The sequence below is a fragment of the Oncorhynchus mykiss genome, chromosome 21, assembly GCF_057628025.1.
Source record: "Oncorhynchus mykiss isolate SJ-2025 chromosome 21, ASM5762802v1, whole genome shotgun sequence".
Lineage (NCBI taxonomy): Eukaryota > Metazoa > Chordata > Actinopteri > Salmoniformes > Salmonidae > Oncorhynchus > Oncorhynchus mykiss.
Window position 1 is genome coordinate 22,732,244 of NC_143042.1, and position 13,287 is coordinate 22,745,530.

At 42.0% G+C, this 13,287-nt stretch overlaps 1 protein-coding gene across 1 annotated transcript in view; it reads right to left on the minus strand.

Annotated features, from left to right (window-relative positions):
- Positions 1-13,287, minus strand: part of LOC110500248 (synapsin-3) — a 124,948-nt gene that overhangs the window by 108,971 nt on the left and 2,690 nt on the right. Inside the window, exon 2 of the mRNA XM_021577500.3 lies at positions 6,876-7,282. Within this exon, the coding sequence (XP_021433175.2) occupies positions 6,876-7,282 (407 nt within the window). The remainder of the gene's footprint in view (positions 1-6,875; positions 7,283-13,287) is intronic.

A 13,287-nucleotide genomic window follows, 5' to 3' on the forward strand; every position in this document is an offset into this window, starting at 1 on the left:
ATGTTGTGGGTGGTGAAAGCTGCTGTGTGTGTGCACCACCATTGTGCCCCAGTCAGAGTTGGAGGCCAGGCCTGTCAGGGGAGCCCAGCGTTTCCCCGGTGACCAGCAGCCTCTCCTCTGGTATGCTCTGGAGGAAATGTGGCCCCGAGGCAGAGGGCAATGATGGATGGACATGGGACACCCTCACCAACACTAACCCTCACCCACAACTAAAGACACAAATAACTTGGATATACAGTACTGAGCTACTAGTTCTAATCCAGCTGTCTGTGCAAACACCTCCCAAGAGGAGACAAATATTACAGTCATGTTCTGTCAGCTATGAGATTCTATTAAATATGATAAAATGTCAATTCAGGGCACATAAATAAAGACTGTGGCAAAGCTACCACACATGTAACACTGATTGGTATTTAGTGTAATAGTGTAAATCAAACCCATTTCAGATAAGAGATCCTATCAGCCATCAATAAGCCATCCATCAGTGCATCATAAAATATAATTCTCATACTTGGCTAAGATATTTGGGTAATCATGAATCACTAAAAGCTTTGAAAAGTTTAATTGTCTGCATTACACCACATGATCCCAAGGCTTGGATGTTGGTCAAATGGTGTTACAATAACTCACCTTAATACGGAATTAACCTGGTATTAAAGCACATCAAAACCAGATTAATGCACTGAGGTACCGACAGAGACAAAGCGAGAAAACTGACCAATTTCACTAGTCCCATTTAGTCTACAAATGAAACCTGGGCGTTTGAAACCAAACAGAGCAACAGTTTGTTGCCTCCCATCAGACAAACATTGATCCTGAATTACAAAATCTTTTTTTGGGTTGCCTGGTGGGAATGGACGCCTGTAATCATAAGGTTTTATTGTGGTTATTTATCTCATGGCCGTTCGCTTGCGGTCCGGGGCAACCTTCTCCAAGCTATCAGTTTGTGTTAAAGGTTTTTGCTCCAGATAAAATACTTGTGTTGGCAACCGTAGCAACAATAAAAGTGCCGGGAGATAGGATCAATGTTGATTTATGGAGATGCAGTAAAAACACAAAGGCATCTGAGGACTATTGGAGAGCTTAGGCAGCCACAAAGTGAACTTTTCATGAACTACTGTACCTTTCAAATGGGAATCAGATTTAAAGCCCTAGATTTCACCTAAAACCATGATCTATTACCATACCTTAAGGGTTTTATAAAGCTTTCCATAGCATCCCTAGCACGTGTGCTACACTAAAATAAAGAGAAGTCAACTTTCTCATGTTGAATAAAGACATCCATTTCATTTCAACCCTGTTTACCATCTGCACACCTACTGCTGCATATATTGTGGTAGTTGACAGAATGGTGTTGACACAATTCTACCAGACCCTGTTAAATTTAGTGTCTGCAAAATGACTAAATCAGAAATGGAAAAGGAGGCCCATTTAAACAGTGCTGGAGCTTTAAGTTTTCCCTACAACGCCAGCCAGGTACATGGAATAAATAGAATGGAGACAGACGGTAGCAGGAGGGTTCACAGAGAACTGACATCTGTAGTAGCACTACACTGCCATCAATTCATCCGCACGTTAAACTGAAAAGAGAAAACTAGCATGTCTAAATGTACATTTGTTTCACATCGTCTTAAACAAAGTGAGGAGGGGGAAGAAGAGGCACCATGATCTATACACGTTGCCAAAGCAGCAGCCAAATATTTAGCATTTAAAGGCTCTTACTAGCTGTACTTCTCTCTCAGGGGTATTGCTCAATGGTTAACTGTTGAGCTGCCGCTATTCTCCACTCCAACGCCACCTAGATATGATAGCCTGGTTCCAAATGTGTTTGCGCTGTCTTGCCAACTCAACCACATCTGGGACCAGGCTATTGAAGTAGGTTTAGATTCAATATGGCAAGGCAAGTCTATTGTACTGAATTACAGTGATTGAGATGATAAACAGAGAAGAACCTCAAGGGACAAATTACACCAAGTGTGTAAGTCTACATGAAAATGGGCCAAGCTGCTACTACAAAGCTCAATCTTTGATGGTGCACTGCTCTCTCTATACTGAGTAAACAAGTTCATCCCCATGTGTTCGAAATGGAACGATTACAAAAGAATAAGACCATGTAGGTGCCACTTCAACAGATCTGTATTGTGGTGGCAGATCACGCGTGTTCACAGGTAGTATTGAATGGTTAGAGGTAACCCAGGGAGCAATGCTCAGCACAGGTACATATTCTTTTGAGTTCTCCAATAGGTTATCAGCTAGCGCCACCTGCTGTTCATAACTCAGTGTTACTCCACACAGGGATGCAGGGAATGTGGAGAAACACACCAGCGCTCATGTAGGTTGTGATATTGCGGCAGGTGGACTACAGTGCCTCAGTGTGGCCAAAAATGAAACACCTTAGTTTTCATATCGTAATATGCCAATGCTGTTTATATCAAACATGCATAAAAAAAACGTCAAGACCGATATTTATTACAGCCTTTTACCAGCCATTTCCACGCGTCGCCAAACGATAAAGAGAAGAACGCAAGGTTGATATCATACACACAAGCATAATGGTATGCTTGGTAAAGTATTCACTCAATTTCTCACTGACAGCTGAGCACTTGTACCAGAATACATGCACTTCGTATGTTCACTTATAGACCTAAGCTTAAAATGGACATGGTGCCTGGGCAAACGGATATGAACACAAAGGCCCACTACACTGTACAAACAAGGGACGTCTGCTATACTGTGTATAATAAGGTCAAGGCCACGTTTAATTGAGACGCTTAAATCACAATTCTTTTGATATTGTATCCAGTAAGTTTGTATTTAATGTTAGGTCCTCTGTGCAGACATGGGCCAATTAAACATTCATACTATTATACCATTAACCAATGCATTTTTTTCCCATCCTTCAATCTGGTTATAACTCAAAAGCTCTATAATACATCCTCAGTAACATGTGTCAAAGTCATCTCATCTCCTACAAATAATTAGACAGTGGACAAAATAAAATACAAATCAAACACAGCAGAGTTGTCATAGGCAGAGTGTACTGTATAAAGCTGCAGTGAGCTCCTTAGAGAACAGAGTGATTGACTCAGCCTAGAGAATCTACAGTAGATAATGAAGGGCTTCTTCTGCACGGCTTAATTACAGCGTCCGCGATAAGATGAAAGGGAGTGAGACATTTTGGGATCCCAGACGGGCTTTAAAAAGGAGTAGATTTAAGAAGGAGAAGATTTAAGTCCTGCACACGGACAGCATAGTCTGCTGGGACATAACTTAGTAATAATTCCAAGACCAGTCAGGCCTCCTCGTAGTGTAGAACCTTAATGGAGAGCAGAGGGCAGCGGCCAAGTTCAGAGGGAGAGATAGTCTAGTTTAGACTTAACCCATAAGAGTCTAAGCCCGCAGAGGATGGTTCTACTAACCTATATGGAATTGTTTTAAGAAGGTCATAACAAGGATAATTTTGCTATTTGATTTGGAATTTTAAGATCCCTTGAAGTATCCCCAAAAAATATGTTGGGGCCTTACTGCTATTAGCCAATACAAACGCATTAAACAACAGATTCACTACATGGAACAGATGTGTCCCCCCCCCCAAAAAAAAAAAATATCTGCGATATATAAGAAAGATCAGGAAACATATTTGTGAAACTTTTTTTTACACGTATTTAACCTCATCATATATACTCCCATACAGTTTCTTCAACTTGTACCGGGGGACATTCAGACAAGTCTTGGAAGGCCTGTGGGTGTCCTAGAGCAAAACAACCTGCATGTACATGTTCGTAAGAGTCTCACCTTTCCACCCGTTTCATATTAGTGTGTAGCACAAACTGTTTGGAAGCTACAGACAGAAGTTGGCAGATCGGTTGTGCTGACTTCCGTCCCAAAACGCTTGTGGGGGTCATGGAGGAAAATAATAATAGTTTGTAGGTAAAACCGGTCGGACGCTACAGAAGATTTTATGTTTCTCATGGACTGAGAAACACAGTTCTAGAGCTGTCACCTTTCAACGCCGATAGGAAGTACGACAGGATGCGGTGGATTTAGAATAGAGGTCGACCGACTAGGATTTTTCAACGCCGATACTGATAATTGGAGGACAAAAAAAGCCGATACCAACCTAAAATCGGCAGATTTTTGTAATAATGACAATTACAACAATACTGAAGGAACTTATTTTAACTTAATATAATACATCAATAAATCAATTTAGCCTCAAATAAATAATGAAACATGTTCAATTTGGTTTAAATAATGCAAAAACAAAGTGTTGGAGAAGGTAAAAGTGCAATATGTGCCATGTAAGAAAAGCTAACGTGGCCTCCCGGGTGGCGCAGTGGTTAAGGGCGCTGTACTGCAGCGCCAGCTGTGCCATCAGAGTCCCTGGCTTCGCGCCCAGGCTCTGTCGTAACCGGCCGCGACCGGGAGGTCCTTGGGGCGACACACAATTGGCCTAGCGTCGCCCGGGTTAGGGAGGGCTTGGTCGGTAGGGGTGTCCTTGTCTCATCGCGCACCAGCGACTTCTGTGGCGGGCTGGGCGCAGTGTGCGCTAACCAAGGTGGCCAGGTGCACGGTGTTTCCTCCGGCGCATTGGTGCGGCTGGCTTCCGGGTTGGATGCGTGCTGTGTTAAGAAGCAGTGCGGCTTGGTTGGGTTGTGTATCGGAGGACGCATGACTTTCAACCTTCGTCTCTCCCGAGCCCGTACGGGAGTTGTAGCGATGAGACAAGATAGTAGCTACTACAACAATTGGATACCACGAAATTGGGGAGAAAAAGGGGTACAATTCAAAAAAAAAAAAAAAAAAAAAAAAAAAAGGCTAACATTTAAGTTCCTTGCTCAGAACATGATATGAAAGCTGGTGGTTCCTTTTAACACTAGTCTTCAATATTCCCAGTTAAGAAGTTTTAGGTTGTAGTTATAGGAATTACAGGACTATTTCCCATAAGAACATAAGAGACTACATTTTCCAAGTGTCCGCCTGGTGTCCTGCGTCGAAACTGGTGCGCAAAGCCATGTGCAAGTATTTTTCCATTTGATTGAGAGGAGAAACCATGCTTCCACGAACGATATATCATCGAAGAGATATGTGAAAAACACCTTGAGGATTGATTCTAAACAACATTTGCCATGTTTTCAGTCGATATTATGGAGTTAATTTGGAAAAAAGTTCGCGTTTTGAGGACTGAATTTTCGGGTTTTTTTGGTAGCCAAATGTGATGTACAAAACGGAGCCATTTCTAATACACAAAGAATCTTTTTGGAAAAACTGAGCATTTGCTATCTAACTGAGTCTCCTCGTTGAAAACATCCAAAGTTCTTCAAAGGTAAATTATTTTATTTGAAGGCTTTTATGTTTTTGTTGAAATGTTGCGTGCTGGATGCTAACGCTAATGCTAACGCTAAATGCTATGCTAGCTAGCTACTTTTACACAAATGATTGTTTTCCTATGGTTGAGAAGCATATTTTGAAAATCTGAGATGACAGTATTGTTTACAAAAGGCTAAGCTTGAGAGATGGCATATTTATTTCATTTGCGATTTTAATGAATAGTTAACGTTGCGTTATGGTAATGAGCTTGAGTCTGTATTCACGATCCCGGATCCGGGATGGGGAGATCAGAAAGGTTAACCTTTGACTATTGGATGTTCTTATAGGCGCTTTAGTATTGCCAGTGTAACAGTATAGCTTCCGTCCCTCTCCTCGCTCCTACCTGGGCTCGAACCAGGAACACAACGACAACAGCCACCCTCGAAGCAGCGTTACCCATGCAGAGTAAGGGGAACAACCACTCCAAGTCTCAGAGCGAGTGACGTTTGAAACGCTATTAGCGCGCATCCCGCTAACTAGCTAGCCATTTCACATCGGTTACACCAGCATCATCTCGGGAGTTGATAGCCTTGAAGTCATAAACAGCGCAATGCTTGACGCACAACGAAGATCTGCTGGCAAAACGCACAAAAGTGCTGTTTGAATGAATGCTTACAAGCCTGCTGCTGCCTACCACCGCTTAGTCAGATACTTGTTGCATAGAATCTAACTGAGTATAAGCAGGACACGCTAGATAAACTAGTAATATCATCAACCATGTGTAGTTAACTAGTGATTATGATTGATTTATTGTTTTTTATAAGATAAGTTTAATGCTAGCTAGCAACTTACCTTGGCTTACTGCATTCGCATAACAGTTAGTCTCCTTGTGGAGTGCAACGAGAGGCAGGTGGTTATAGCGTTGGACTAATTAACTGTAAGGTTGCAAGACTGGATCCCCCGAGCTGACAAGGTGAAAATCTGTCCTTCTGCCCCTGAACGAGGCAGTTAGCCCACCGTTCCTAGGCCGTCATTGAAAATAAGAATGTGTTCTTAACTGACTTGCCTAGTTAAATAAAGGTTAAATAAAGATGTAAAATAAAAATAAATAATGTCCAAAAATACCGATTTCTGAATTTTATTAAAACTTGAAATCGGCCCCAATTAAAATCGGCCATTCCGATTAATCTGTCAACCTCTAATTTAGACGCATCAAAACAGATCTCTCTAGCTTACACTTTATGGGGATGTTTTTATTAGGCTAATTTGACAGACATCGACTCTAGGGGGTTAAATAGACATCTAACTGGTGCCATATCAGCCGTTCCCTTTCTGAACTGGTTTCATTTTATTAGTATGACTAATGCTGCATACAAGAATAGACTTTAGCTATTTGATGGCAAATTCCATGTGCTGTCCAAGTGGGCAGAGGGTATGTGAAACACTAAGCACAGTGCTTTTAATGCCAATTCAAATAGGTTGTGATATCAAATAACACTTGCAATAGAGCCTAGGCTTGTGTAATATACTGATTTAGTGGTCACTTCTATGGGAGAGAAACATACCAGTCTGTGTGCAGGTCGTCGATGACCAATAGAATCTTGGGCTTCCGTATGACAGGTTTGGCAGCTTCTGCCGCCGCCGCTGAAGCCTTGGCTGCTGCTGCAGCGTTCTGTGCCAACTGGGCGGTCTTCACCACACTGGAGAAGGAGCTGAGGAAACCCCCGGGGGTCGGGGCCGGGGATGAGCCTAAGGCCGAGCCCGAGGCCGGGACCTGTGGTGGCAGGCTGGGGGGCGTTCGCCTCTCTGTGGCTGGGGAGGCGGGATTGGAGGTGGAAGAGGGCGGGGTGGGGCGAGGCCCACTCTGCAGGTCCATCATGTAGCCGTTGGGGAGGTTGGCCACAAAGCTGCTGTCGGACAGACGCCTGCGTAGGTAGTTCATGGTAACTGGTGGGTCAGTCGTTGAGGCCAGCTGGACAAGGGTAGACAGTGGGATCCGAGAGAGACAGAGGAAGGAAGAGAGATATTATTATTATTGTTACAAATTTATAATAATTAACAATAATTTGCTTTCCCTCTGGCACAACACACAAATTCTATATTCTCCTGTAACGTTTCCCATATAAAATGCATTTGGAACAGAAGGAGTATGGAGCAGAAGGCAGCGTCACTGATGTCAGCTAAGCTCTCAAAGGAACACACTGTTCTATAAAAACGCAGCCAGTCAGCGACCAATCATTGATGAAGAACTAAAGTAGGACCCTGTTGGAACCACGGTGACGGCCTCAGACACATACATGAGCCATTGCCTTAGGTGGGGGGGATTCAGGTTCACAAACCTAGTCGAACACACTGAATGCATTTCGAATCTGAATCTAAACAATGGCTTTGCATATTGAACAGAGATACTACTAATAGGCTCATGTTAAAGGGGGGATTCTAGGTGGGATGGACTTGACGGCCTTTATACAAGCCTACTTAGAGTCCCCCAATCACCTCATGCATTTTAAATCTAACCATCGACTATCTGCATATTAAACAGTTGGTACAATACTAGGATAGGGAGTAGCCTCATGTCAGGAAGGATGTAGGGAGGGGAGGATGCACAATTCAAACCTTTTTGAGGAGACTGTAGCTGCCTTAATGCATTTTTGATTCCAACCATCAAAGTGCTAACAATCGGAGTTGCATACAGAGTGGAGGTCGTGAGATACTGGGCTTGATCCAAAAGAACGTCACTCAGATCGGCTGCACTTACTAAGAGGACGATGTAGAGGCGTGCTGATTAGAGTGAGAGCTTGCGTTATGACACTTTGAGTAAGCGCCTCATGAATATATATTCATCTATAGTCAAAGAAGGGGGCTGTATGGGAGAGATAAGGCGTGTTATGGGGTGGGTTTGCGGACTATCAGACACTGATGGATACAGAATTGGATTGTGTGGGAGAAAAAGAGGAGTGAGGAAAGGATATGACAAGGCACTGTGGGAAATCAAAACGTACATTTTCTAAAAGGCACTAGCTCAGACCACAGACAGCCTACCAGACTGCATAGCACACCCAGGGGCATAAAATACATTACAAACAATTACATATGAAATGTTCAATGGCAACTTGCCTGCACACGACATGTAGAATATGTTGCTATAGCAGAATACTGCAGAGAACATGCCCCTCAAAGGACATATGTTTGTTCATTTTTCAAACCGTGTCAAAGAACATGTTTAGCTCGGCATTAATGCCATTGACTTTTCAGGGACTTAAAGGAAAAGATTGAATACAATTCATACTGAAGCAAATAGGGGCATTGAAAGGTGACACATTACTCTGGGAGCTGTCCACTCTCGGTGGTGCTGAAACCATTAGAGCCCATCCTCAGAGATCCATCAATCCCCTTCTTTACACCACTACTGGTGCATTCCCCCACTTTCTCACCATCCTTAAACCAGCCTTAAAGCAACTTTCCTCTCATCCCTCTGCACATACAGTATCTGATGCTGTTAAAGCCTTAGGGGTCAACCCTTTCTCTCTTTAAAGACAGACCGTTTCAACAAGCCCTTGCAGAAGTGAGGCTTATAAAACCCCCCCAGGGCCCCAACTGATCACCTCTCTCTTAGCCTTCACTGTAAACGACAGATGGTGCAGTACCAGTCTAGGCTCTAAGACAGGCAGCAATGGTTTGCATTGCACTAGGGAAGGCAGATACGGTAGTCTCTCCTCTGTAATTAATGGATACAGCAGGATAATGCTAGACTAAGGCCATGTTGGGGGGGGGGGGGGGTCTGTGTTGATGCATGGAAAGATAATAGGGTTGATGGCATCAGGGTCAGGCGATGGGCAGACAAAGAGGACCACAGGCCATGGGTAAAAGGGGTACCTGGGGTGGATTAGAAGCTCGGTGACCTTTTGAGTGAGTATCATAGAAGAATGATGTGTAGCACTGCTGAAGAGGAATGGTGCCCTCATACCCTCCACACAAGGTAAAGGTGACTCAGAAATAGTCCTGAGGTGTTCTGGTAGAATTCGTATGTGAAGGGATGTGGATATGAACCTAGAAAAGTCCATCTTTCTTCCAAGTGGGTGGTAGAGCATATTTTCCATATTAAAAGCACATGCAGTGAGCAGAGGGAGCTTGAGCGTCTTCCCTTTCGTGCATCTAGCATGTTAGCGGCATTACAGAGCTTGTATTATTCATGGCGGTCAATGTGTCGGAGATCAGGGATATGGAGCGTTATATATTGGGTCATTACTTAAATGAGGGGAAATCACGATGGTGGGTAGGAGTACAGCTGACTGGGACTTGAAAGACCCTAAGCACAGTGGAGGATAACAGTTGTATGGGTATTGCATTGCCTGTAACAATATGTGAAAAATACCATTAATAACGAATTAACAGCAGCACATCTAAAAGCAATCTAAAAAGCAAGAGCATAACGATACAATGGGCTTTGGGCCTCCCTCTAACAATTCAGCTTTATATTAATAGCTCATCCAACTTTAAAATGACACATGCGCACACTCTTACCCGACCCATACGTAGCACACGTTTCTGGTCCCCTAGTACTTAGTGAGATAACTGGCACAGCAGTCGCTTAGCAACCAGTTCCTTTTTTATGACTAGTCTAAAAGGAACTTGGCACGGGATCAGAAGAGTGTGATGACATACAGTATTTGAGAGTCATCACGATACGTCAACCACATGGCATGCTATAGGGTTACCAACGAAGAGTCTGTTTTATTCTCACTAGTGCCATCTTCACCAAATACCTTTACCACCTTATAATTAGTCATCATGAAAATAAGGAAACAGAGGATAAAGTGCATTCCGGAAAGTATTCAGACCCCTTGACTTCTTCCACATGTTACGTTACAGCCTAATTCTAAAATTGATTAAATAAATAAAAAAAATCCTCAGTCTACACACAATACCCCATAATGACAAAGCAAAAATAGGATCCTAGAATTTTACATAAGTATTCAGACCCTTTGTTCAGAGACTCGAAATTGAGCTCAGGTGCATCCTGTTTCAATTGATCATCCTTGAGATGTTTCTACAACTTGGAGTCCACTTGTGGTAAATTCTATTGATTGGACATGATTTGGAAAGGCACACACACACCTGTCTATATAAAGGTCCCACAGTTGACAGTGCATGTCAGCGCAAAAACCAAGCCATGTGGTTGAAGGAATTGTCCGTAGAGCTCCGAGACAGGATTGTGTCGAGGCACAGATCTTTGGAAGGGGACCAAAACATTTATGCAGCTTTGGAGGTTCACCAGAACACAGTGGCCTCCATCATTCCTAAAATGGAAAACGTTTGGAACCACCAAGAACAATTTAATCCATTTTAGAATAAGGCTGTCAATGTAACAAAATGTGGAAGTCAAGGGGTCGGAATACTTTACAAATGCACTGTACTTTTGTTTTGATACAGACATTTGAATGGACAAATGTATTAAATGGACTGGGTTTACTATGTGTTTAAAATGTAACTAGCGTTAAGACTGCAATTACACAGGTAGCCCAATTCTGTTTTTTTTTGCCCAATTATTGTCAAAAGAGGTAATCAGATTGGCCAAATCCAATTAGTGGAAAAGATACTTATTGGGCTGCCTGTGTGAACGCAGTCTTAAACATAAATCATAGTCCACACAGTAGGGGTGTGAACATTTAAACGTTTGAAGGAAATTGGGATCGTTAATGTGAAGCAAAAATTCCTTACTGAAAAACAATGTTTATTTTTACAAAAGACATGCAGAGAAAGTCAAGCGATGGAAGCTAAATCCTGTATGGCAATACTTTGAGAAGTTAAATGAGGAGAGGTGAAATTGAGGTACAGTAATGGAAGTACAGGTGCAATGCTTCACCATCTGAAAGGGACCCAAACCGTTGCAGGCAGCACAGCTTCATTGAATGTGCTGACAGTTGGAGAAATTGCTTGAGTAGTGCTGAGAATTTGAAAAGTATGAAAGCCAACGGTCCAATATTGTAATAACCTGCTGTTTGTATGCGTACAAGTTTTGACTATGATAGATGCTTTCGTCCTTGATGGTAATGGATAAAGTCATTAACAGCTCAAGATTCCCTGCTCAATTTCTGAAGGTCTTTTCCATGAGGTGTTTTTACACAGCATGTTTGGGCCGGGCTGGGTCTTTCTCTGTATGCAGCCTTGGCTTGGCAGCAATGAGGCGCAAGCTCTACAAGACATGAGGGTCACTACCACTGAGAAGCATTGAGGGAGTGTGATTTAGTGCACCGGACTATGGCCCATGACGTCAACGTGCAAAAGCAGTGAGGGAGGAGCGCCCTTCACAAATTGAACACTAATCTACACCGCTCGGTCATGTTGTCAACGTGGCAGCATGATGCATCATTCAGAAGCATTCATCTCATTGGGAAGGCTGATAAAGCGTTTAAAACATTTTTTAAAAATCTAAAGCTAACAATTTTACATGTGGAAACACAGATAAAAGTCGTAACACCGATTATTGCAGATTGTTCTGAATAGTTTCTGTAGTTAGAAACAGATAAGACACGAATTCCTGCAACATTATTTTGTTGAAAAGCAATTTGAAATCAAATTGATTGCACCCAAAATTGGCCATTTCAATTTCTAGGATTCATATAATATTCATTAAATATAATATCCAACATCCAATTCGGGCCAAACCACTTCTCACATCTTAGTCATTGTTAAGGAATCCAAATAAATGGTCAAAAGCCATCCATGGACCAGCCAAATGGCCAGTATTACAGTATCAGTTTTCTGTTTGACAAGTAGTATTAAGCTGCGGCTTGGAGTATTGTTTATTCATACTATGTCATGTATTCTCACTGAATTTGGTGATGTTTTTTCCCCTGCTCAGAGAAATTATTCATGAAAGTTGCTTGCATTTTCCCGTCACAAATTAGTGTGAAGGTACCAGGTTATACCCACTAGGTGCCACTGTTCTTTCGGTTAATGCCACATCCTTTATCAATTTTTATGGTGTCTTGTGTTTGTTAGATTTACCCTTTGCAACTTTGGGTAGAAAGCCAATAGCTTTAGCTCATGATGAAAATGAATGGGGTGGTCATCCTTACAATTCAAGCCAGTCCTCCATGAAAGCAATTCAAACACACAAACTGTCTGTTTCTTTTCTTCAGATTTCTTTTCCAGGTTTTCGCTCTCAAATCACATGTTTTTTTAATAGAAAAACAAAAAAAATGGGATGTTTTAAGTCCACATCAATCCTTAAAACCATCAGGAGACCCATTTTCAAGTCTGGAAAAAAATGTAAGTCATTGTTCTTTTTGGGTGTAGTTACCCTTTAATGCAAGTCTGCACCAGCAATAGACAGTTGTTTGGTTAGCAATGTTTTTGTAGAGCTCATCTGATTGCAGAATACGCAAAACAAATCGCCACTGAATTAATGCAAACAATCATGATATCATTCTGCCAGGTAGGCATAGGCTACTTTGCAGTTAACATTTAATTTAAAAAAGGTTTTTGGAAAAGCCTTTCCATCTCTACCAGAATATCAATCATTAGCATCAATGCTCCACTAAGGGCAGACATACACGTGCACCGCAAACACACAAGTGCATTCTTGTGCCATTTCAGAAAGTTGCATGAAAATATGAAATCACTGATGCATGTTGTTCATGTCTTATGATTAACTTGGTCAAATGAATACATTTTCAATACATGTCTTTATATTGTTGAATTCCGTTTTAATTTTAATGATTCCATGTCTGCATTCGCCGCTATTCAGATTTTATAGGGCCCTATGTATAGTGTTGTGCAATGGTATTGGTTTGGGTTTAATAATAAATGTCACTAATCAAACAGATATTTCCTAATAATTTCATTGAAAAACATGTGACTGGTATGTAATGGTTTATAATCGTATTCATTTATTAGGATTGTCGAAACATTGAAGTCACTTGCCCATTTTCCATCACATTTTTGGGCTTGTAGGAAAAGTGTTCATATGAG